The sequence below is a fragment of the Pagrus major genome, chromosome 9 (genome assembly GCF_040436345.1).
Source record: "Pagrus major chromosome 9, Pma_NU_1.0".
Taxonomy (NCBI): domain Eukaryota; kingdom Metazoa; phylum Chordata; class Actinopteri; order Spariformes; family Sparidae; genus Pagrus; species Pagrus major.
In genome coordinates, this window is record NC_133223.1 from 15,616,987 (window position 1) to 15,642,171 (window position 25,185).

General features: G+C 41.5%; 2 protein-coding genes across 2 annotated transcripts in view; one reads left to right on the forward strand and one right to left on the reverse strand.

Annotated features, from left to right (window-relative positions):
* Positions 1-1,500: 1,500 nt before the first annotated feature.
* Positions 1,501-5,540, forward strand: rpe (ribulose-5-phosphate-3-epimerase). Its single transcript, XM_073474324.1, has 6 exons — positions 1,501-1,685; positions 2,074-2,153; positions 2,269-2,408; positions 2,638-2,772; positions 5,122-5,208; positions 5,300-5,540. The coding sequence occupies exons 1-6, from the start codon at positions 1,564-1,566 to the stop codon at positions 5,420-5,422; spliced, it is 687 nt and encodes a 228-aa protein (XP_073330425.1). The 5' UTR covers positions 1,501-1,563; the 3' UTR covers positions 5,423-5,540.
* Positions 5,541-20,133: 14,593 nt separating this feature from the next.
* igsf3 (immunoglobulin superfamily, member 3) overlaps positions 20,134-25,185 on the reverse strand; it is an 81,640-nt gene continuing 76,588 nt past the window's right edge. The window contains exons 8-9 of the mRNA XM_073473348.1: positions 21,971-22,417; positions 20,134-20,734 (exon numbers count right to left, since the gene is read on the reverse strand). Of these exons, the coding sequence (XP_073329449.1) occupies positions 20,484-20,734; positions 21,971-22,417 (698 nt within the window). The 3' untranslated portion in view covers positions 20,134-20,483. The remainder of the gene's footprint in view (positions 20,735-21,970; positions 22,418-25,185) is intronic.

Sequence of the window (25,185 nt, forward strand, 5' to 3'; positions counted from 1 at the left end):
GAAAAATGCTGTCTTCTGTGTGGCCATTAAATTATCTAGGCCTTTCTAGTCATACTGGTGCGCAACTTGATGGCACAGCAGAGTGACAGAGACAGATGGAGGGTGGTGCTGACAAGAAGAAGTCTGTGAATCTCAGAGAGACATTAAGACTTAAAGTCTGTTTGCCAAATACAGAGAGAAAATAGAAGCAGGGAGCATGTTGGATGATTAGAATTGAGAAATGATTCAAAAGATTTTGAAATGTTGCGCTTTGTACAACTGTTAGCCTCGTGAACTATGTCCCCAATACTTAACAACAGACTGATTATAAATCTGTCTAACATATTACCCAACAAAGTGTCCTATTATTCAAAACAACCCAAAATAAATCTGGTTTTCAGGTTGTGTTCACAGAATTCTTTAACAACTTCCTTCTAAGAAAATTCCTTTGCAATTATTATTTTTCATAGTACAGACACATTATAAAAAATGCATTTTTTGCAGGAACATGTTGCAGCTAATTATTATAATAAATAACAAACTTTACTTATATAGCACCTTTAAAAAAAAGCAAGACAATATTCCAGAATAAACACTCAACAGACAAGCCAAACACAAGGAGCCTAGTCTAAGGTGAGTTAAAACAAGAAGACAGAGCAGGAAATGAACAAAACAGGGATGAAAAGTATGCAGGGGGAAAATAAAGTCAGATAGCTTAACAAGAATCTTCTCCTCAATCAACAACCAGACGACTGCAGTAAATCCGCTGAGACGAGAGTTCATTTCCTATATGAGATTTGCGCCATCTAGCGTCAAAAAGTAAACACTGTCTTATTTTGAAGGCGGAAGTTTAAAGCCAGAACGTGGGCCGGATGGATGCATCAAGTTACCCGCTGACACCTCGGGTGTGACCGGAAGTAAAGGCATTCATCCTTCAAAATAGAATTATATTTGAGCGTCCACAGAATAACAGAAAAACACACGATGGAATTGAATTATACAGAAAATGTTTCAAAAATATTCTCATTACGCATGTTCAATAAAAGGACTTGCTTGACCAAAAGCGTAAAGTAAAGGCATTGACAAAGCAATGTTTTCTTTTTATCCTTACCCCGTCTCAGGGATCGATGGTTTCTTTTTATTCTAGCCCCCATTATTTGCTTTTTCAGCAGAGGCAACACAATGTTTTCCAATGCAGGGTGATATCTGAAACGACAACCATACATATAAAGACAACTGCATAAAAAGACAGTCACATATTTACCTATAGAGGTGCCCAAACTTTTTTGACCAAAATGGCAAATAAATGGTGGGCCATAGACAAAAAGCAAGCACCTATTGTATTGTAATGCTCAGATTATGAAAATAATTAATAATTAGGGATTTTTAATTGACTACACATAGTGGGCGTTAGATGTTAGAACAGTCTGGAGTTCTGATGTTTTTATTTTGAAGCTTCTCAGCGGAAGTTGCTCTTTACGTCATGGCTAACTTGAGCCGCTGTTAGCCATGAATGTATTGAGGAGAAGTGTGTTGGGGTTGTTAGCAGCCAGGCTGCATGCAGGCACTTCCAGCAGTAGGAGCATGGCTTACAGTGCGAAGATCGGTCCGTCCATCCTGAGCAGCGACCTGTCCTGTCTGGGCAGCGAGTGTGTGCGGATGATGGAGTGCGGGGCAGACTACCTGCACCTCGACGTTATGGACGGGTCAGTTTATCAGCCAGCCAGTCAGATAAGATAAGCTAGCATGCTAACGGCTAGCGAGCAAGTTCTGTCAGTGCGTGGGAGCTCAAGTTGGCTAACGTCAACAAGCTAAGCTAGCATGCCAGAAGTTAAGCTGGGGAAGTCCAATGTTTCTGTAACTGAGTTTATCTGGCTTAAGTCTGTCAGTGAAGAGGCTTTCAAGACCTCAGAGTGTCAAACATTTTATTTCTTCCAAGTCTTAACAACATGCTTCTTCCTTCTTCCTGCTTGTTTGGACATTTTCTGTCTTCCTCCACACTTACGTAAGACGTTAGTTAGAGGCTGTTTATGCAAGATGAGAGTGTCATCACAACTAAAAGTTAAAAATGTCTGTTTTTGTTTCCCTTTGAAGGCACTTTGTCCCTAACCTCACATTTGGCCATCCCATGGTGGAGTGCCTCAGGAAGTCAGTAGGCCAGGACCCTTTCTTTGGTGAGAGAAAACCCCACACATGATGCTAGACTTTAACCCAGTTATCCCATTGAATCATGAATGCCTCCGCTGTGTGGTGGAGTGCAGCGTTATTGTGACAGTGTTACTGTTGCAGACATGCACATGATGGTGTCTCGGCCGGAGCAGTGGGTGAAGCCCATGGCTGCAGCAGGAGCCAACCAGTACACCTTCCACTTAGAGGCCACCACCAACCCTGGAAACCTCATCAAGGAGATAAAAGAGAGTGGCATGAAGGTGAAAAAGCAGTGCTGCAAAGCATCAGGGCTCTAATGTGTACAGAATAGAAAGCCACTCTTGCCACTCTTTGTATTTATTTGAGATACCACATATCCTTAGAGAAACTCATATTTATATTTCTGCGAACTGATGTTAGGGAGTATTTGCAGCAACCAAAGTACAAACATGTATGTGCTGAGGTGTCTGTATTCTATGTCTTCACACTAACACTGCATGAGTTTCGCAGGTGGGTTTGGCCATTAAGCCTGGTACTACTGTTGAAGAGCTAGCACCCTGGGCTAACCAGATCGACATGGCTCTGGTCATGACTGTTGAACCTGGCTTTGGCGGACAGAAGTTCATGGAGGACATGATGCCCAAGGTGAGGACAGAACATCAGGGACCCTTACAAACCATTAATGTCTGTGCATATTCTTGGGGTAAGGAGGATCCGAAAGTGTGCGATTTCAGATGAGAGAGGTCTGGCAATGCAAGACTAGATATGACTTGAATGCCACACTTGTCAGCCTCCGGTAAAATCAGCTGTTCCAACGTTTAACGTTACCCCGAGACTGCAAAGATTTAATGGTTGGCCATATTTCCTAACCCTATCGCCAGAGTATTGCATGGAAGGTATTTCATGGAGTGGAGAATTACTTAAAAAAAACAACCTCTGATGCAATGTTTCTCTTAGTCTACATTGAAAAACGTTAATTAAAGTCTGTCGAGCATGTATGGCTGCTGCATATCTTATGTTAACGTACAGCAGTTACCTGTCTGTGTCAATTTGATTACTTTAGATAAAGAGGGAGAGGGAGATTAAGAGGATTTAGATATTTTCAGCAGAAGTGGCCCTCAAATGATGATGATTGACTCGGCGTATTCTCCATGCATAATGGGGACGTACTCCCCCGCGTGGTCGATGGAGGCTGCGTAGCCATCTGCAACTATCAGAGCCAAGTTCAGCCGATAACAATAGTTTGTAAAGAGTCCTATCGGCACCGATTAATCGGCCAAACCGATTAATTGGTCGACATCTAGTACATTTGCTCATTCAAGGTATTGAATTCTGCTGCAGTAGTGTTAAATAAATATATATATATATATGTATTTCAAATTTAATGTCCGTCAGAACAAAATATTTTGTGAAATTATATTAAAGCATTTGTTCCAGAAAAAAACTCTGTTTCCATTCCTTAAAGGGTCATTGTAACTACTACTAGTAATAATAATAGTAATGTAATAATGTATCCTGTAATATAATAAAACTCTTTTTTTACAAAGCAACATTTGACATTTCATGCAAATTATGTCAGTATGTAAATGACACAATAAATGTACAATAAAGTATAGCGTTCAAATAATATCACAATATTTTTAGGCCATATCGCAAAATACGATATACAGTATATATCGATATTTTGAGTCTTCTTAAAAGCACTTCATAAATGTTAGAACTGGTTGACAAAATCAAATATCACAATATTTTTTACCAAATAGGCCCTACTTCCACATCGATATTGCAACAATACTGTAGGCATGGACATTGGTACATTCACAGAATACTAACAAAATGAAATTTTCTGATAAATAATCATCAGTAATGTGGATGTAAAGACTAAGTGGGTAAAGGAAAGTATGAGAAGCAGTGGAACACTTATAACATATCATGATATAATGATATCCATCTTCTCAGACGATATATAGTTTCATATAATGATAACAATATGTATCGTGTGAATATTGTCCAGGCCTACGATAGAATAATAATAATAATGATCATAATAATTTAACCGACCAGTCAACTAATTGCGCACATCCCTTGATGCTATCGTAGTGAACATCAACCATTTCTAGCTGCTCTATCCTGCTGTAGTGTTTTTGAAGGGCACATTTAGTGGCACAATGAGCCGTAGTCGGCAATTGTGGAGTACATGCAACCAACTGATTTGATGTTGTGCAGTGTGATTGCAGCAAGAGAGCCGAGAGAAAGTTAGAGAAACCTGCGTCATTGAAGTCACCATTATGGCTGCGTTCTGCCTTTCCCTAATAAATACCATTCCCCGAAATTACATACCAAATGTGCAGCGCATTGACATAAGTGTGCTGCTGGCCAATTCTCTCTGAGCCTCTGCAATTACAGATGCCCGCTCACATCTTCAACAAGTTGTTGTTAGGGGAGACCACAGTGCTTAGACACCTGGTAGGTGATCTGCAACCAAGATATGACGTGCTCAGCTCAGCTCAGAAAGGGCAGCATCTATAAACAGCAGGGTGGTTATTATGTAGCTGTTTCATTCAGGAGGAGACGTGTGTAAGATGAAAACTAACTGTGGTGTCTTACTGGAAAACAGTAAACTTACAGACTGACATTGCAAGTACAAGATAAAGTTTTTCACTGTCATTGTTAACTCAAATTCTACAGAAGTCTCTGCTAAACCACAAAACTACACAAACTGGTGTTACATAAGTCCTAAATAAAGATGAGTTTCGGTCTCAGTGCTCACCACTCTTAAATGTCTATATCAGTTCACAGCCCAGATAGGAGAACTTGTTCACTAAAGCGCAGTATTTTTGTCTGACTAGAATTCAAATTTAGTCCAGAGGAAGTCTTTTGATTTGATTCACAGCTGTGTCTCTTTTCACAGTCCTGCTAACACTTGAAAATCGTGTTGCAGAAATGGTGTTATGCAGATTTCAAGCTCCGTCTTTTATTGCTCTGCATTCCCAGGTGAGCTGGTTAAGGAGTCAGTTCCCTTCGTTAGACATTGAAGTAGACGGAGGGGTCGGCCCTGACACCATTCACAAGTGTGCAGAGGTAAGGAATACAAATGTACTTATGTGTCTAATAGAATAAAAGCCTAAAATTCAAATCAGGTTTTTGAAGTGAATGCTCCTGTTTGCTTCAGGCAGGAGCCAACATGATCGTGTCAGGCAGCGCTGTGATCAGCAGCGACGACCCCCGTTCCGTCATCGCGCTCCTGCGCACCGCGGTGGCCGAAGCAATCCAGAAACGTTCGCTGGACCGCTGAGACGTCCGCCTGGTTGACACTCTACCTGCCCGTCCCAGCAACACAACACAGCAGCCGGTGGAAGAGACATTTATGTGATGGAGGTCAGGGGTCACGGTCAGACCGGGGAGAGGGGGGGGGGGGGGGGGGGGGGGCTTCTGTGGAGGTGTGAGCTGACGGCCAAATCCAAATCACTTTTGATGTGAGTGAAGCTGCACAGTGCCTCAACAAAACTTTCTGGACTTCATCCTGTCCTGCAACAATCTCCTCTGTGAACAGATAACTCAAAGTGAGAACCATTTCACGACTGGAGCTGAGGTGACGCTGATTTCACATCTGTAAACATTCCTGAATATTGTTTGATTTACACTGTACGCCTGAAGCATAAATTGATCATGGAAAATAAAAGCCAGAGGAGCACTGTGTTAAATAGATTTTTAGTTCTGCAATGTTTTCATACCTCATTGAACTGTTTTGTCTCGTTTCTGTTGTGCTAAAAATGGACCACCCACAAGCTACACTACTGAATAGAAATAATGTACTTTTCAGACTTTGATCAATTCAGATTTGGTTTTGCAGATTAAAAGTCTCCAATGAAGTGAAGTGTGGATTCTTTGGAGTTTGACCTCGAGCGTGGTCCATACTATCAAATTTGAGGAGAGTGTTGGCAGAGCTGTTGAATTTATTCATGAAAATAAAGCAGCCTAATAAATGAACCATCGATCTTTGACCTTTCGGTTGGCAGATGCAGTACAGGATATTGTTTAGAACATACGATACATCTTTAATAAATGGTACATTTATAGTCACTTATACTTTAGCTTATAGGTATTTCACTGTGAACAAACAATGAAACACTTCTAAAACTATTTTTAAGCTGTTTTTTTATAAAGTTGCAAATGATGTTTATAAACCTTTACAATTGCTTAATAGTTTATAAAGCATTTCATTGGTGAAGAAGAAATTCAAACTCAGAAAGGTAACAAAAACTAGAATATAGTGGTGAAATGTAACTTTACTCGAGTATTGAACTTAAATACAAGGTGCCCGTATTTGTATTTGTACCAGATTATTTCCATTTTATGTTCTTTTGTTTCCACTCCACTACATTTAAAAGGTAGTTTTACTGAACTACATTTGTTGACAGTCATTAATAATTCAGCAGATTAAGATATAGAAAACATCAGATCTTACAATATCGCATATTGTTGTAGAATACACTACCATAGAGTGTTAAAGGTGAAGTATACTGCTACATTCATTGCCACTTCTGGCCACAAATGTTTTCAGAAACACGTTTTACTTTAGTTTCACTGTTTAGCAGTAACATGAGAAAGTTTCTTAAAAGGCTGCCGTGCATTGAGGACAGAGAGGGACACTACCATGCACATGCAGCTGACACGGCTACTGAGGAACAGATAAGCTCAGATCTCAACACACTCATAAGAAGTGTGAGGTTATTATCTGCTCAGTACGCTATCACCGGTATGCCACTATATCTTTACATAGCAAATAGCTGCAGCTATATTAATGTTGAAATCTCAGATATTAAACCTTAAAAAATTAGCTCCCCTTGAGCAGATACATCCATGAAAGGCTAACTACACATGATCAGTAATAACTACCCAATAATATAATCTGTAATATAACACTCAGGCATAATCAGTGCTTTTACTTTTAATGCCAAGTATTTTTTGCTCTTCATTCTTCGGGTCTTTTTCTTAAGACTTTCAATGTTTAAACACTTGGAATGAATTTATAAAACCGAGCTGTCCTTCTGGCTTTTACTACTGTCTCCGTTTTCATACACTAGATGGCGACTTTGGGCAAAAATCCCTCATAGTTAGGGGGATTCCATGTCAGTAGAAGCCAACGTATTAAATTGTAAGCATAGATTGTTAATTTATCAGCATGAACACATATTTTACACTACTTTAGATTAGAAACACAGTGCTGTTATTTATAATGCATTCAACATCCGTAGTGTTTACAGAGCTGCTCACTGTGGAGCTCTGATGGGAAAGTGGTTTTGGCAAAATGAGTTGAAAATGATGTGTACTGTGTGTCTCAGTGTGCATACTGACAGTACTGTTTTATCATTAACAACCACCTTGTCAGTTTAAATCAATACATTACTATAGTTGTGTGGTTGTTAGTCAACTGAATCCTGTGTGGAAGTGGTGCCACTGACCATTTAGCTAGAAAGGGGAGGAATTCAAGTGTCAAAATGTAACATTTCATTTGTTGAACTTCGAGCCCTTTTTCCTCAGGACACCCTGAAAGAATAAAGACACGTCGACAGTATCTCTCAGCTCTTTGTCTGCTGAAAGAATTCCTCCTGTCAATGAGAATCACCCATGACATACTTCAAACTGCAAGCAGCTCACTCTCAATAATGCAGCACATGTCTTGGAGGCAATTCGCAGACCGGCTGAAATATTGATGCCTAAAATCTGTATTTCCATTTCAACATCACACGTAGTGGCAGATAATGTCATCATCTTTGCCCATCAGATCGTTGCTTTTGTGTACATAAAGGTTCACATAAAGAGCGTGTGCACGTGACCACAGAGGTTGTGTATAATACATGCGTTTTGTGCATCACGAGGGAATCTCCTGTGACCGATTTCTCTTCTAATGGGTGATGACAGCCGTTTTGTATGCCTGTGTGTCACCGCCGCCTCGCAAAGACAGCAACACAATTCCGTGTGAGGGAATAGTCAGCACCTACACATGCTCCACACTCCTTAAGCCATGTCGCAGTCTCATAATCAGTTAATTGACAGTGTCTCCCCTGGATTATCTTGCACTGTTTACACACTGATTGTTGGTGGAATTATTAATGCAGAGAGGCGAATATGAGAAGCAGCTATGGTGGAGCCAGAGGATTCAGACATGTATCTTACATACTGGGCCTTAACTTATACATCAAAGACACTTGAGAGACTTTTCACTCTGGTGCCATGACAACCACATGGACAGGTACTGTCATTTATGGTTAAAAGCAGTAATAGATGTGGGGGATGGCAGAGGCATAGAGTATAATAATCACTTCCCCCCCTGGTCACATGTGTGAATTGCTGACATCTTTCACAGCAGAACAAACACAGGGAAAAGGTAGAAAGAGAGAGAGAGAGAGCAGATATTTAAAGTTCAAAAAAGATTTTACACCAAAAATAAGTCAGAAAGCCATCATGTATAGCTTTTGATCTTTAGAGCACTGCTGTGAGTGTTTCTGTCCCTGGCAGAGATGTGTGCAGACTTCAACTGAGTACCACAGTGTGTATGATTGCACAGCAAGGGTGGACTCAGGCAGTGTGTACAATCGGGGGCCTGTGAAAGTGCCCTCTTCGGTGCCCCTATGGTAGATAAAGCATGATAAAGTGCCCTCTAGGTGCCCTCCAGGGTGGCCTTCCAGGGGAATAATTGTGGTGGAGTGCCCTCTAGGGTGCCCTTCTAGTGGGGAAAATGTGATAAAGTGCCCTCTAGGGTGCCCTTCTAGTAGAGAAAATATGATAAAGTGCCCTCAAGGCTGCCCTTCTAGTGGGGAAAACGTGATAAAGCACCCTCAAGGCTGCCCTTCTAGTGGGGAAAACGTGATAAAGTGCCCTCTAGGGTGCCCTTCTAGTAGAGAAAATATGATAAAGTGCCCTCAAGGCTGCCCTTCTAGTGGGGAAAACGTGATAAAGCACCCTCAAGGCTGCCCTTCTAGTGGAGAAAGTGTGATAAAGCACCCTCAAGGGTGCCCTTCTAGTAGAGAAAATATGATAAAGTGCCCTCAAGGCTGCCCTTCTAGTGGGGAAAACGTGATAAAGCACCCTCAAGGCTGCCCTTCTAGTGGGGAAAACGTGATAAAGTGCCCTCTAGGGTGCCCTTCTAGTAGAGAAAATATGATAAAGTGCCCTCAAGGCTGCCCTTCTAGTGGGGAAAACGTGATAAAGCACCCTCAAGGGTGCCCTTCTAGTGGGGAAAACGTGATAAAGCGCCCTCAAGGCTGCCCTTCTAGTGGGGAAAACGTGATAAAGCACCCTCAAGGCTGCCCTTCTAGTGGAGAAAGCGTGATAAAGCGCCCTCAAGGGTGCCCTTCTATTGGGGAAAACGTGATAAAGCACCCTCAAGGGTGCCCTTCTAGTGGGGAAAACGTGATAAAGTGCCCTCTAAGGTGGTCCTCTAGTAGAGGAAATGCAGTGAAGTACCTCTCTTCACTATAAATTTACCAGGACTTTCTGTGCATTGGTTCTCCACCACATACAGCTGGTGCCCCCTTTTTTTTGCCCCTGCCCTTCAAACATCCTGAGTCCGGCCCTGCCAATAAGCAAGTTCCCACCAAAGGTCGCAGGGCCTACCACTCACACCCACAGGAACACACCACCACCACCACAGGGAGCAGCTACATCCACTTTGAGTAGGTGTAAAATCCACGTCGAAATTTCAAACCAGCTGTTTCTCAGACATTCTGAAACCAGTATCTTTAACCATCTTCATAATCATGAAAGATAAATCACTGAATGAGCAGCCCTTGTATATTATATGCTGTCAAATATTCAACGGGCTCATCCAAAGGTCCTGTTTGAAGTAGCTGTTCGTCCCAGGGGAACATGGTTTTTACATTTCCTCCCCCCTTGTTTTTTCTGCTCTTGCACTTTCAGCTGCCATTTATTTTGTTGTATCTTTTCCCCTGCTGCTTTCTCTTTGCCTCCGTGACTCACCCTTCCCCCGTTCTGGGATCATTATATAGTAGAATTATATCTTTCTGCCTCTCTCCTCATCTCCAGCACTAAAGGCACATTAGTGAACTCGCTCTGCCTGCTCCTGCTCATTCATAATTACTTGGCATCCCACAGGAGAACAAGATGCACATCGCTGATTAGCTCGCTGTTGTTACCACCTTTACTTATGCAGAAAGGCCTCATCTGATTGAGTGTGCATAGTCTTATTAACAATTAAAAAACAATTTGCTTGGAATAATATTACAAAAGATCTCTTTGCCCTGCAGCAAGGTAGATGAAGGATTCCTGAGCTCTGATTTACAGAGGCGCAGGTCACAAGGAACCTATTTGCCCTTGCTGCTTCTCCGCCCCCTGTTTGCTGTACTACTGTGTAAAAGCGCCTGAAGAAATAATGGTTTCACTGTGGTGGTTGTATTATGAACTTTTCTTTTCTTACTGATGGTAATTACACATTTCCCTGTATAGATCTCTTTTTATAGCCACAACTCAGCATAGTTGGTCTGTGATGGAATCAAGGAAATGAAATTCAGTACTCTACAATATATCAGAGAGAGGTTTTCCACATGCTGACACCGTGTCAGGTCATTTGGTAGGTCCACCACTTTGGTCCAGACTAAAATATCTCAACAACTATTGGATTGCAATTAATGTGCTGTGCAGACATTATGTTCGCCAGACCATTAATGTTATTCTAATGATGTAGATCCTTTGACTTTTCCTCTTGCGCAATTGACATTTGTGGTTTTAAGTGAAATGTGTCAACAGCTATTAGAAGGATTGCTTTTAGATTTGCTGCAGACATGCATGTATGTCCCTCTAATCCTGGACTGTAACAACTTTGGTGACCCCTTAAGTTTTCATCTAGCACATAGTTTCTAAAAGTTTATAGTTTGTTTCCTTGAAAAGGCTGGAATCGAATCAAAGCCGCTGCTGGGAATCTGCCTCGAGGCCAGGTGAGCTATCAGGGTACCCTGTAAATCTAAGTTTTATTTTGTAGTGCAACTGCTGTGAACTATAATACAAGACAACTTATAGGTATGCTGTTAGTGTACTAGTTTTATACTTCTAGCCCACTTTTGTGTTTATTCAAGTACAGTAAAAAGTGTTATGACCACACTGGCACTGGGAACACAGGGAGAGGGAAAAAACAGGGAAACACCAGGAATATCAAGGACACAGCAATGGCTGTAATGTAAAGTATACCCTCAGTAAACTACTAGTTTTATACTGCAAGTATACTTTAAAGAACTAGGTAACGATTTAGGTATCAGTTCTTATAAGTTTCTTTGTTTGTTCTTTGTTCTTTGTTCTTTGTTTGTTTTATAAATCAAAATTTTCAAACAAATATTGTGTTGGATGCCAAAATATAAGAACATAACAATCACAACTCAAATCAACATCCCAGTTCAAGACAAAAACCAGCAATGTATGAATACAGTCTTTAGGTTGAGAAACTTTAGTAGCCTATATCTCAATCAAAGTACAAGCGCAAGGTAGATACACTTCGACTTCTCTGTATAATTGTCAGTATAAACCAAGTATAACTGTATTAAGTAACTCTCTAAAGCATACTCTTATTTTTAGTTTAATTTAATAATCAGTTTTCATATTGCTGACACAATTACACGCTCATTTGCATAAAACATAGTCATTGTGACGGTCGCCCTTTAGGCCATTTACAGTAAAAGGTAGAGAGAGAAATCCTTAGACAAACAATTTCACTAGCCTACTGGAAAGTAAATGCAAATCCACTAAAGGAGGGAGAAAATGAAACTAAACTATTAACATACTTGATTCAGAGAGAATCAGAAAGTGAGAGAGAAGTTCAAACTATCAACATAGCCTTTTTACAAGCTCGGTTACTGAGAAAGTTTCCGAGTGAGATCATCACATATCCACAAAAGTCACAAACTGAACTCCCACTCCTGCAGTGAGTGGTGTCCTCCTGCCTGCCCCGCACGCCTCACCAACTGACAGCTCGCACATGGTGAAGGAGAGGAGAGCGACCCCGGCGCTGCTGGCAGAGGAGCCGTAGACTGCTCTCTCTCTGCTTACTCTGAGCAGCATGCATGGGAATGAATTACAATATAATTTGAATATATCTCTCAGCTTTTCCCTGGTGGTCACAATAAGTCGCAAAAATGTGTCACTTGTCACTTTTAAGAAATAAAGTAGCAACAGGGTCTAAAATGTAGCTTAATCTGGCAACAGTGTCACCACATTGGCAACACTATTGTCAACCCTGCAGTTGCTAATGTTACCTTCATCTCACCGAAGTTGTATTGTTTTTTATTATTTTGATAATCAACTCTTTGTAGGTAAACGTTAAGCTAGTCACTTAGTGTATCACCAATATTAGCCTGATTTCCAGAGCTTTTTTTAAATTTTGCTAACCAACTCAGTGTCTCAGATAACCGTTAGCGATGTTAGCTAGTCACTTATAGCACCAGCGTTAACCTGATTTCCAGAGCTTTGCTATTGTTAGGTCACTCGCTCTTTACACTCAGTGCTTAGAAGAGCTAACAAAACTAAGTGACGTAAACGGTTTTGACATTGTGCCGTCCATTAGCGTGCTAAAACAATCAGCTAATCTGGTGAACTCAGTAGGATAAACATAGCTGCTAAACATTAGCATGTTAGCATTTATTTTAACACACTGCTCCAACCTCACAGAGCTGCAAACATGGCTGTCAACTCTAAGGCTTGTTTAAAAAAATGCCTCAGGACTAGTATATCTCCTCCATCCACTCCTGTTCACTCTTTCATATTAGTGAAAATTCCTGCATGCGACCAATCTTGAGATTAGCTTTAGTGGGAAAGGTCAAGAGAAATAGGCCTACTAAATTCTAAAATAGGCTTACTCACAAGGTCATCCCACCTATCAGGTATTTAAATGCTAATTTAAATTCCGAATAAAACAAATAAAACAACGAATGCCTGGAACAGTTAATTAGCTCTACAGCTGATTCTCCAGGCTTTCACGGGGCCTCAGAGAATACAGAGACTAAATGCAGCGGCCCCAGGGGAACGTTGCCTAGTAGCAACCTTAGCATCAGTTTACTCCATCTCAGGCAGAGCCAGTGGAAGTACACACACAATTTTAGTGCTTATCAATTATGGATGAGATGAGAATATTCCAGTGTGCATGTCGGTTTGTGTGTTTGTAAATTTGTGCATGTTTTTAATCCATAATGAATGATGTGGGACCCTCAGTGTTTTTGTTGGTTGGCTGTCGGTAGGTGTCTTGTGTTTTTTGTGCGACATGTGGGTCATGTGATTGGCCCGTGATGATCGTAAGCAAGGTCTTCACATTTTCCCGATCGACAGTATTGATTCATTTTTCAAGCAGAATTTACACTGCTGTAGAGACTACCGACTGCTGCTGATACATCAATAGCAAATTGTGGTGCTATTTTCAGCAGTACAGGTAGTCGGCTTGTTCTCCTACAACTGTTCTCAGGCACATTTCCACTGTACTTAAACAAACGGGAGGCAAACCTCCACACGACATCACGAGTTCTTGTATTACCAAGATTTCTTACTGTTCTGACTCACACTTACATCACAGTGAGTCACGTCGCGTGAAACAGTGTGGTATACAAAGGTGACTGCAACAAGCTGTGCACATGCTTCAGAAGACCAGTCACACTCTGCAAGCTGTTGATACTGTAGCTCCTTATGTCTTCACTTCTTGGAATAGACCAACACATCCGTCCTGCATATAGATAGTGGATGCTGAGCTTTCTCTTCGGTTATTCACACCTGTATGATGTTCATCTGCACCAATCTTCATGGATTTCTCCCTCTGTCCTTGGCTATGATGAATCCAATGACATGCATGAGAAGAAATGTCCCGTCTTTGCATTCTCTTCAGCGCTTCCTCCTTCACCGGCAATAAATCATAATCTATTTGCCTGAATGCTGCCCCACCGCTCTGGATCGTTAAGTACTGTCTGTCCATGTGTGCCCTCTGGTGTCTGCATTCTCGGCGAGGACTATGGATTTGTGAACATTGCTTACTTACTTACTTTTATGCAAAACAGATCTTTCCTCATAGGGTGTATGTGTACTTGGGAAAATGGAGATGGAGAACAAAAAATCAGGGGGAAAGTGGGACAGGAAGATAGTGCTCAAAGGGGGAGGATTCAGTGTTGTTGCATCCTGTGAAGTTGCGACCGAGCTGGCTGACAATAACATCAGCAATATCAGTGTGCCTGCTATCAGCGCCGGGAGCATCAATAGATCTTTGAATGTGGGGGCTCTTACAGTCAAGACTGATTGTTTTGTCAAGAGGCGACCAAAAGCTCTTGCCGGGGGAACATGCATGCATCACAGCACCCTGAAAACGATCCAGCGACTCCACAAGCAAACACCAAACTATGATTTTCGTTGCAGTGAATGCTGTTTTCCCTTTATGTCACCGTGATTTATGGAATGGGTGGCAGCATTTGTTCTTGGCTTCATTGGGTATGTGTGCATTAATATGAATTCATGGGAGAAGGAGCTGGAGAGAAGTTTACGAATGGCATGGACCGGTGGAGGACGGCAGTTTACTGCTTAGGAGTTATGTTTGTGTGTGTGTGATAGAGAGGGAGAGAGAGAGAGAGAGAGAGAGAGAGAGAGAGAGAGAGAGAGAGAGAGAGAGAGAGAGAGAGAGCAAGTCCATCTGCATTGGATGACTTATGAATGGTGAGATGTGATTTGCTGAGGCTGTCAAAAAAGTGCCTGGTTAACTTGCAGGAGTCCCTCTGAGCATCATTTATCCTCTGACATGCTGACCTGCTCTTTCTCTCTCCCTAACTCAGACACACACACACACACACACACCCAACTGAACATGCAGAGTAAATAAACCCTCACACTGTCGAGGGGCTCAGAGGTCGAAAACCCACGGCGACTCAATAAGACCCCGCTGCCCGCAGGGCGTTAACCTTGAGTTATGGTTAAAGCAGAACTAGATGGTCGGTAAGGGCGCTGGTATCGATATGTTGTTTTAATTACCAATGCTGCCCTCCGGAATTATTGGCACCTTGAGTGAAGATGAGCAAAACAGGCCGTGAAAACATCTCTTTTGGGTTTATCCTCTTGGTTTTTCACTCAAAATATTCACAAAAATGTTATTGGAGTGAAATTAATGAAAGAAAAAACAAATAAAAAATCAAGTATTTCTCTCTCAAAACATTTGTGCCACAATTATTGGAAAACCATTTCATTAAAATCTACTGATGAATATTTCTATCATCATCTTCATATTTTACATTTTCCGGTTCATTTGTCTGATCAGGAACTCTTCATCGATCAACCATGACTTCCTGTTTCACTGGGGTATAAATATGGGATGACACAGGCCCAATTCCCTTAGACATCCTGTATTTCACTACCTATATACTATTTAGTATGCCAATTTTAGTATGTCCCAATGTGAAGTATGTGAAATGCAGTATGCCAAAAATACCAGGATGTCCTACTACATCTGGTCGCACTTTGCAGTATGCAAGCCTGCATGCTTTTCTGGCTATTCTGACCCACAATGAGCCATGGTTGAAGCAGACCTCAAAACCTACACAAAAATACTTCCACAGACCACAGAATAAAGATATGGCCATCACAGTCCCCTGACATAAGCGCCATAGACAATCTGTAGGATAAGCTAATGAGGAGTCCACAGGCGCTGACCTCGGGATCTGAAGATTCTTTGTAGAGGAAAGGTCTCAGATCCTGTGCCATGTACCTCATCACGCATTAAAGGAGAAGACTCAAAGGTGTTATTATGGCAAAGGAAGGCTGCAGGAAATATTCAGTTAGGGGTGTGAATAATTATGGCACACATATGATAGGAATGTTTCTTTCAGTTATGGTCCTTCACTTAAAAGGTTTGATTCTCGTGAATATTTTAAATGCACGATCTCGAGGGTAAACAATCAAGACATTTTATTGGCATCTGGTTTTTGCTCAATTTTGCTCAAGGGTGCGAATAATTACTGCAAACCGCATGTGGTTGAAAGGAAAACAGGAAGATGCACTGAATGTATTTTATTGCAATAAACTGACAATAGCAAAGTGCCTTTTTAAATGGTCACGATGGCAACTATTTGATAGAGTAACAAAAGAAAAAAACAAACAAAAAAACATGGTCATATAAAAATACATCACTGAAAATAAAGCATCACTGGCTGAACTGAAAACATCACCACAAACTATTTTACACCTAAATTCTGGAGCCAGCACACAGCCAACACATGCAGCCCTCAAACAAAAAAAAAACGCAGCTACAACACTGTGAGAACGTCTGGAGGAATCTTGGGAGGCAGCTATGGATGGTATTCATTTATCACTACAGAACACACCATTCGGAGTCCCACTGTACTGCTCCGATGGCGGCAGCGGCGCCGTGACGTCGCACGCCGCGACCTCGCCCCGCACACTTCCTGGCTCAAGTCTAGAAAAGATTAAATTAATTTTTTTGTGAATGAAGTCTCGGGTAGTGTGATTTACACACTGAAGCTGGAGCAGCTGTTCAGTGGCACCATTTACACAACCTGCTTCTCTGGGAATGTTCAAGATTTATAAAAGGCAATCATTCAACCAACAAACAAGCTCCGGTAGTTTTGCTCATGAAAAACTGAAATCAGCTCCCTATTAGCGTTTACTGCCAATGCAAATGCAAGTCAATAAGATATGCAGCCATTACTGTCAAAGCGCATAAGACATTTCCAGCGGCTCCATCAATTATTCCTGGTGATCATACAGAAGGGCTTTTTCTTGCAGTCTTTGATATATATACACCTCAGACTTGCAGTAGCAGGCCACAGTTAATATCAAAAGGAGGATAGCGACTGTTTATAATGATAAAAAAAAGGTAGTCTGCACACTAAATATTAACGAGACAACATGTTGACCACAGGTGTGTTAGGCAAACACCCATGTGTGAGGAAAAGCGGTCATATGTACAGAGAATATGACAACTCCCCCAACAGTGAGACTATTTACAGATGCATATTTCCTCCATTTTTCCTTGAGATCACAAGTTACTTATGTTATTTTCACAAAATAACAAATGTTTCCCCCGAGATAACAAGATCATTTTCTTGAGATTTTGAGAAAACAAGCTTTGTTATCTCGAGATAAAGACATTATTTTCTTAAGATCTCGAGAAAATTAGCTTTGTAATCCTGTGATAACGAGATAAACTAATCCATTATCACAAGAAAACAAAAGGTTGTTCCCTCTTATCGCTTATAGCCTAATGTTTATAGATCAGCAACGCCATGCTGGCATTCATACATGGGATCAAGTGTAGCAACTAAGAGTTGAGCTGAAAATGTCAGATCAAGGAGTATCCATTATTAACAGTAATAAAAAGTTCATGTGGTTTGCTTAAAAACTCCCAAAACCAACCCCACAGAGCAGCGTGTATGAAACGGTCCATTCTTATGAACTTAATAAAGTCGTTTTGTCAGGAAAACACGTTATTCCGTGGTATTAACATAAATAACTCGTTATCAGGGGAAATTGGAGGGAATAATCAGTTTGACCTATGACCGTTTAAGGCTTCCGTACATGTGAGTTCATGACTCGTATACAGTTGATTCTTCTTTTTGGAGTTTTATAAGTCATGTTCTTACTCGGAGTTGTTTTTCTCTCACGCGGGAGTTTGCCTGACAAAGACTTTGATGTCCAAAACATCACCTCATTAACCAATGGAGAGCTTGCAATATTCAGTCTGTGGACCACTCATCTTTTTCCATTGCGAGCTGCTTTTGTCCAACACCTTGAACCCAACTGAGGTTTGGTGCACACACTATCCCAGTTCTCTGCTAAAGGTTATTTATCCACATCAATATCACTTTTGTGGAACACTTGTAAACACAAGGGTTATAATGAGCAGTTGGGCAGCTAATCAATGGGCCTCTTTTACTAGTAGCTGAATGTGTAACTCCCTCGACTGAAAATCACCACCTGGAATAGTGCGGTCTGCTTGAAATGGACCGTTTACCTTGAAGAACAGCAAAGGAGGCTGGAATCTCAGAACTCGGAGGCTTGTGTCAGTATCAGCTACGTACTTTTGGCTTCTTTTTTTGACATAAATCTGTTTAATGAAGTGCTGCATAAAAGCAAAGCATTAAAAAGACAAATATGAGCAATAATATCAAACACAATCTCCACAACACCCATTCTTGAAATAGATTACTTCACAGGTTCAAAGGGCATCTGGAATTGGCAGTCAGATATTGTAAATGACGAAGGGGATCGGGGCTTTGTGTTGACTCTCAGTTCAGGATGTCGGGGTGTAGGTGGGAGGGGTTTGGGCACTGCTCTGTCACACAAACACAATGCTCAAAGAGTTCAAAGTTTACAAAACATCAAAATTCCTCCTTCAGTATTGTCATGCAATATACATGTTGACACGATTGAGACAACGATGTCAAGTTTTTCAAGAGTTTTCATGACCAGTCTGGCAGTGAAAGGGTTAGGACCAGGTCGTGTGGAGGATTTCACACCTCTCTCCTGGCAGTTGCATTCCAGGGAAGGTGACACAGATTTCTCAACCCTTCTGCCTTGCGTCAGGGGAGCCGAGGATGACGGCCTTCAGCTGGAATCCATGATTAGAAGACAGTTCAGCGTCAGTTGTCTTTGATCAAACATCCTACCTAGGTGTTACATCACATTTCACTAAATAAACGCGACTCAAGCGAAAAGCATTAAGTGAATTCATTTGTGTGACTCGTCTGTTCAACTATTGTACATGTAAAGCCACAGGTAATTTTCATTATAGGTATAGATATACAGTGTTTTGACACTGACCAAACTTGACAATCTGGTATGAAATGCTACAGACTGCAATGCGCAGGACAAATCTAGCATTTCTACATCTACCACATTGCCAACACACAGGCTATTGACATAATCTGCTTGGTGCAGTTGCCTGGCAACACAAGCAGCACAGTTCTTAGAGAATTTCAAAGCAAAAAGGAAAAAAAAAAATCTTACAAAGCTATGCAAAGTAGTATAAAACAATAAATAGAAAAATCTTTAAAATAAACACAAAAGTCAAACATTTGCCCACGCCCGTCGAATTGTTTTCTTATAATGTGCAGATAATATTTTTAGAGTGTTTTACGACACATCCACACATTGGTAATCTTAACAAATCTTCGCTTTTAAACTAATATGCATCTTTTGAGCTTCTGATAATCTTTTAAAGACAGGACAGAGTGGTCATACTGGGCGACATAAAGCAATGTGCAGTCAATAGCCCCCACTGTGTGATTTAAGCAGGACAATTCAACTGATTCAACGTGAGTGTAGAAATTGCCCATTTGCCCACAAGGCCCATAAACCCACAGCAGGAGGTGAGCAGACATTATTTACAATCTGCCTCGGAACCAATCATCCCCCCCCCCCCTTTAAAACTTCAAACATTAGCTGCAGAGGACAGAGTGGGAATGAGGAGGTCTTGGCACTGGAAAAAAAAAATCCCTTATGTCAATGTATGTATATGTTCAGCAGGAGAGGACTGTTCATTTAATCTCCATCGTTTCCACGTTCCTCCCTCTCTTTCTCTCTCTCGCTGCCTCCTTTTAGAGATGGAGGAGGAGAGAGGAGAAGAGCGGAGCAGTCTCTCACTAAGGCCAGAGTGTCTGGCAGTGTTTAAGTGGCGCACGAGGACCTGTTTCTGTCTGCCAAGGCAAATTCATTGTGGAGGCAGGTGGGCCAACACACATACACACATCCTCAGTCAGGACACAGACTTGTGTGTCCTTGCCTTTGTCTCTATGCAGGCTGGCAACCAAGTCGTCAGCTACGGAGTCAGTGGGCGCAGAGAATCACTATGGCAACCAACATAGTGGGCCAGGCTGTGGCTGCTCTTGGATCAGTGCGGAGACTTTTTTTGGCATCCACTCAGTGCCGGAGTCGATTATAGAGTTCCTTCTCTTAAATGTCCTTCCCGGATTGGCCGGTGATCTCAATGTGCGCGTTTTTTTTTTTTTTCTCTTTTGAAAAATAGACAAGTATTCAGAGTAATTAAAATCAGAATGCAGCTATGAGATTAAGTTTCACAGAAAACAAAAAAAATGAGAGAGGCTCATGATACTCTCTTGACCATCACACTCGATTAATCGTGCTAACATGGCACACCCATTCTAACCCACGCACACACCCACACACACACCAAAACACACACTGTTGTTAACATAAAACAGGCAGCCACCAGGGTAGGAAACTGATTGACTAATTCAACACAGCAGTGAACGACAGTAAGGTCTGAAGGTGGAGTCCAGATCTGCTCCCTGGCATTGTGTTGGCTGAATCCGCAATGTGCGCGAGGCATAGGTTGGAGGGGACCTCGCTTAGTCGACGGAGCCGGGGTGTAGGCTGAGCGCAGGTGGGTCCAGACAGGTGGGGGAGTAACTGAGGTGAGGCTCTTTAATCCACAGGAGGGGGGCGCCATTCTTGCCCTCTTGGCTCTTGCTGTTGTTGCGTCCCTTGTAGCGCACCAGCAGCACGGCGATGAGGAGGATGCCAAAGATTGGGAAGGGGTAGAAGAAGACGAAGTAGAAGAGGGATTCGTTGGCGCACACCACTGACTGGACGGTGGACACTGTGGACAGAGAAGAGACGCATTTTTAAAGATTGACAAATATTTTCACAGATGCAAAGCCTTCCTGGAAAAAATGGTCTTACTGGACGTTTTCAAGAAAATGTATTCAAGGGCCTCATTACAGAAACTTCTTAAGTCTGAAATACTATCCTATCTCGGTTTAGGATAACACTTAGGATTTTTGATATCACAAAAAAATTCTAACTGCATTTAGGAAAAAAAAAAACAATCTAATCTTAGGATAGGAAATGAGCTATTACATAACAGTCCTAACTCTTCTTAACACTGTTGCTAGCCTGTTGGAGAGGCTAACACTGATGTAAGCCTTTCTAAGAAGCTAATAAAGTTGCTAGCCAGTTGTAGAAGCCAACACCATTGTTAGCCTGTTGGAGAAGCTAATAAAGTTGTTAGCCCAAACTATGGATTATTGGGTATATATCCTCTCCTACACTGACATGAGTTTTATCTCTGACTAAAATTGAACATCTGTCTCGCCAGTGACACAGAAGTGAGACAGCTGCTGTCATGGATACAGACAGTCTCTTTTACATTCTAAATATAGATACAGGCATGATGGGACGAGTGCCTGTTGAAGAACCGAGTTTACAGTTCAAGTTAGGATATCTGACGATAAAATACAAGGCCTGAGATAAGGTTTCTTCCCATCTTTGAAATGTAAGATAGGACAAGCAGTTTTTTTCTGAAATGAGGCCCCTGTTTTTCCTGACTCTTTTAGTATGTGGATTAATTAAATGTATCTAGTTGTTGAGACTGCTGAATGAATCTATTTGACATGTTGAGATCCAAGCACTGCCGCTGACACAGTTATACACTCAACTTTAACGTTAAACAGTGGGAGGCAATCTCTGGCTCTGCTTTTAACTGGGCTTCCTCCTGTCTTCAAAACAAATGCTGCAAGTGGGGAAGCCAGATGATCCGAGGCAAGGATGACATATATAGCTCCGTAATTGGCTTATAATATCCTCTCATTATATGTACTGTAACAAAAAGGATATATTAGGGTTGGGCAATATGACAATATATATGCTATGAGATGAAGCATCCACAGAAGCAGCAGTTAATTACAGCTTGTGCTATCTGTGAAGAGCATCACCTGTCTTCAGTTGGCAGTATAATATCAAAAGACAGCCTTTGATGCAAGTATAGGTTTGTCACAGCGTTCATTTTCACCTACATTCAGAGAAGCTCAAAGGATTTGCTTAATTAAGGACTTACCTTGTTGCAGTACATTGACGAAAGTGAACCCAGAGTTGTTGGTCGTCAGGCGGTACCACGCATTGCGGGGGTTGAGGAGCCACTCCTCCACGTGGCAGTAGTATCTGCCTGCGTCTGTCGGCCGCGCTCCCTGAATGGTCAGGCTGTACAGGTCCGAGGTCATTCTCTCAAACTGCAGGCGGGAATTTGGCCCCGCCTCCTCTCTGGGGCTGCAGTTTCCATTTCCGAAAACGGCGTCGTGGCCGATGGAGAACACGCATTCCCGCTCTCTGTCTTCCTCAGCCGGCTGGTCGCCATCGTCCTCGTCCTCAGGGCGCTCCACGTACCAGGAGACGGAGAAGCGGGAGTCTCTGGACGACTGGGATGGGATGCTACAGCCCAGTCGGATGGAGCCGGACTCTTCCACGGTCACGTTTGACTCCTGTTCCTCCACCTGCAATCGAATCTCTGCAGAGGTGGAAGAAGATAAGAAAGAGGAACAGACGAGGGCAGAAAAAGTTGGTATGTTTTAAAATGTGCAGTATTTGTTAGGGCCTGACAGTAGAACACACAAGTTTTAATGCTTACTCAAACTGAAGCTTTTCAAGGATCTATTTAAACCAGTGATGTGATGATGATTAATGGATTCAAAAATCATTTAATTGTCCTTTCTTCCACATTTTTCTCAAATGATTGAATGACAGAAATCTAAATATCTGCTGCTGATCAGACAAAATGAGCAATATAAAGACGTCTGTTAAAGACGAAACTGTGGTAGGTATTTATACACATTTTAAACACAAAATAAGGATAACAAATAATCAGCAGATCATCCAAATCATCCAACGTGGTTGGCAGCCCTAATTTGGACTTCAAATTCAAATGGTTCTGCTAACAGGGACACCAAACTTTCAAATGTGCACACAAAAGGCTAAAATAAATAAATCCCACAGCGCTGCCCACAGCTATCAGCAGTCTCTCAGCTCTCCAGCCAGGTTAGATCCTACCCCAAGGCTAGCGTGTCTGTCTGTCTGTCTGTATGGGTATGTTTCAACCCTTAAGGGGTGGTACAATGACCCAGTTCCACTGCAGTTTGTTTTTTTTAAAATGGCAGTAAAGACTCAGCTCTCTTGGGCTCCTCTCACACACACAGATTGGAACAGTCTTCTTGTTAAAGCAAAATGAGAAGCAGAAAGGACAGCAGGAGAGCAGGAAAAAAAACCCGATGAGTGCTGGCACTCATCTCCCCTCATCTTTCTTCCAGACAAACAGATTTCTGGACGACGTCCTTGGTGAATGTATTTTTTAGCTCCTTAATGAATATCCATGATGTTTATACTGCATATTTGACTCATCTTGTGTATCATTAGAAGTAAAAACCAATACGGTTATGAATAATATACCTGGCTGAGCTCCCACACATAACTTTGTGTTGATCAGCTCACGAAAGGAATCAATGCTGTATACAAAGAAAATATAAGGTTCCCAAATTTGCAGAAAATTGTATTTGTATGTTTGCTGCTTCACTGTCTACATAAAAAACAAGCATTTTCCTTGCCCTATTGGCTTATGACCAGACATTTTGATCCTCACGTTCTCGTTGGACTGATGCCATATGAGGGATTTCACTCTGCATTATAAACAGGACACCTGGCAGAAGAAGCTCAGAGAAGTCACCTTCAGCTGGTGTGTCGAATTGATTCATACAAATAAGGGTATGACAAGGATGGATGGGTAGCTGTTATTTATTTGCATTTGGGGGCACTGAGTTTGATTGTAGAGGCGAGTTTGTGTTAAGATGAAATGAGGTGAGGGGAAATTCAGTCAAGGAGAGAAAAAGATACGAGTCCTGAAACCTGAAATCAGTTGGCATTTCTGCACGTCTGGTTCCCTCATCTTGAAGTCAATGGGTTTTTTTTGAATGGGTTTTCGGTTAAATGCCTGATATAAAGTCTGTGATTAACACAGGCTTAAGAAATGTTGACATTTTCTTGTACAACATAAAAAACATACTCCACTTGTGAATTTTAAGTGTTTATGTGTCTTAAAAAAGGTGGTTGCTAAGAAGTGGCTTAGTGAGACTATAGACATTAAACGTCATCACACCGAGCATTGAAACTCATCTACTCACTAGTTCGTCTCTACAGGCGGAGTTTAGTTGCAAACTGTTCTAACTCTCACTGTACAACTTGTAGGTTGCTCAGTTTATAGTAAAGTGTGTACAGTACGGTGCAGTAGGAAGCTTAGTGCTGCTGATGTTGAAGTCGTTAGCTTAACGCTAGCTTTTTACTTCTGGAAATTTAATTTATGCTTCAAAAATCATAAAAGTGGTGTTCATCTGTGAAGATTATCTTGCTGAACAAAACGTCTAAGTATCATAAACTTGTGTGTATGACAGAGCTTATTTTCTGCAATAATCCAAAATCCAATTGAAAAATCCCATAGGCTTTTTGTTGAGGGAACCAGGGCGATGCCAACTTCTGGGTTAGCCTACAAAAACATGTCATCCCTGCTGCTCTCTATATACACACACATAAATGTCAAGGTTGCAGTTTCCAAACAACTGAACACTGCTTGTTTCACCCTCCCCTGCGGCAGGGGTGGAAGTAACTAATTACAACTACTCAAATTACTGTAATTAAGTCATTCTTCGCGTACTTTTACGAGTATAACTTCAAGTCTGTAATTTTGCTCCTACTTAAGTATCCAATACGCCATTTAATCTACTTAGTTACTTTTGAAATCATAATTTAGTACCGAGTACTATTTCAATTAATATCTAAACCTTTCATCTGCATAGTTGCAGCCAATAAGGCTACCCGATCACAAATGGGCCAATGAAATCCCTGACATACGGACACTAAACTCTGCAGCAGGTGCACGTCTGGAGAGGTGATCCGAGGTGATCAGAGCAGGAGTGGGAGTAATTCAGACTGAAGATTTGGAGAAACAAACCTCTTTGATTGAATGTCTTCTATTGATAATGCATTAAACATCAACGGTTAAAAAGTAACTAATACTCTGAGTAGTGTTTGAGAGGAATACTTTTGTAAGTATTATCTTAATTCCAGTAGTTTTACATGTAATCGAGTATTATTTCCATTATGTAACTGTACTCGTACTTGAGTTCAGATTTTAGCTCTCTTTCCACCACTGCCCTATAGTGACCTATAAGAATGTCATAAACGCGAGAGGATGTCTCTAGAGTCAGTGTTTAGTTTGTCCATTCTGGGCTA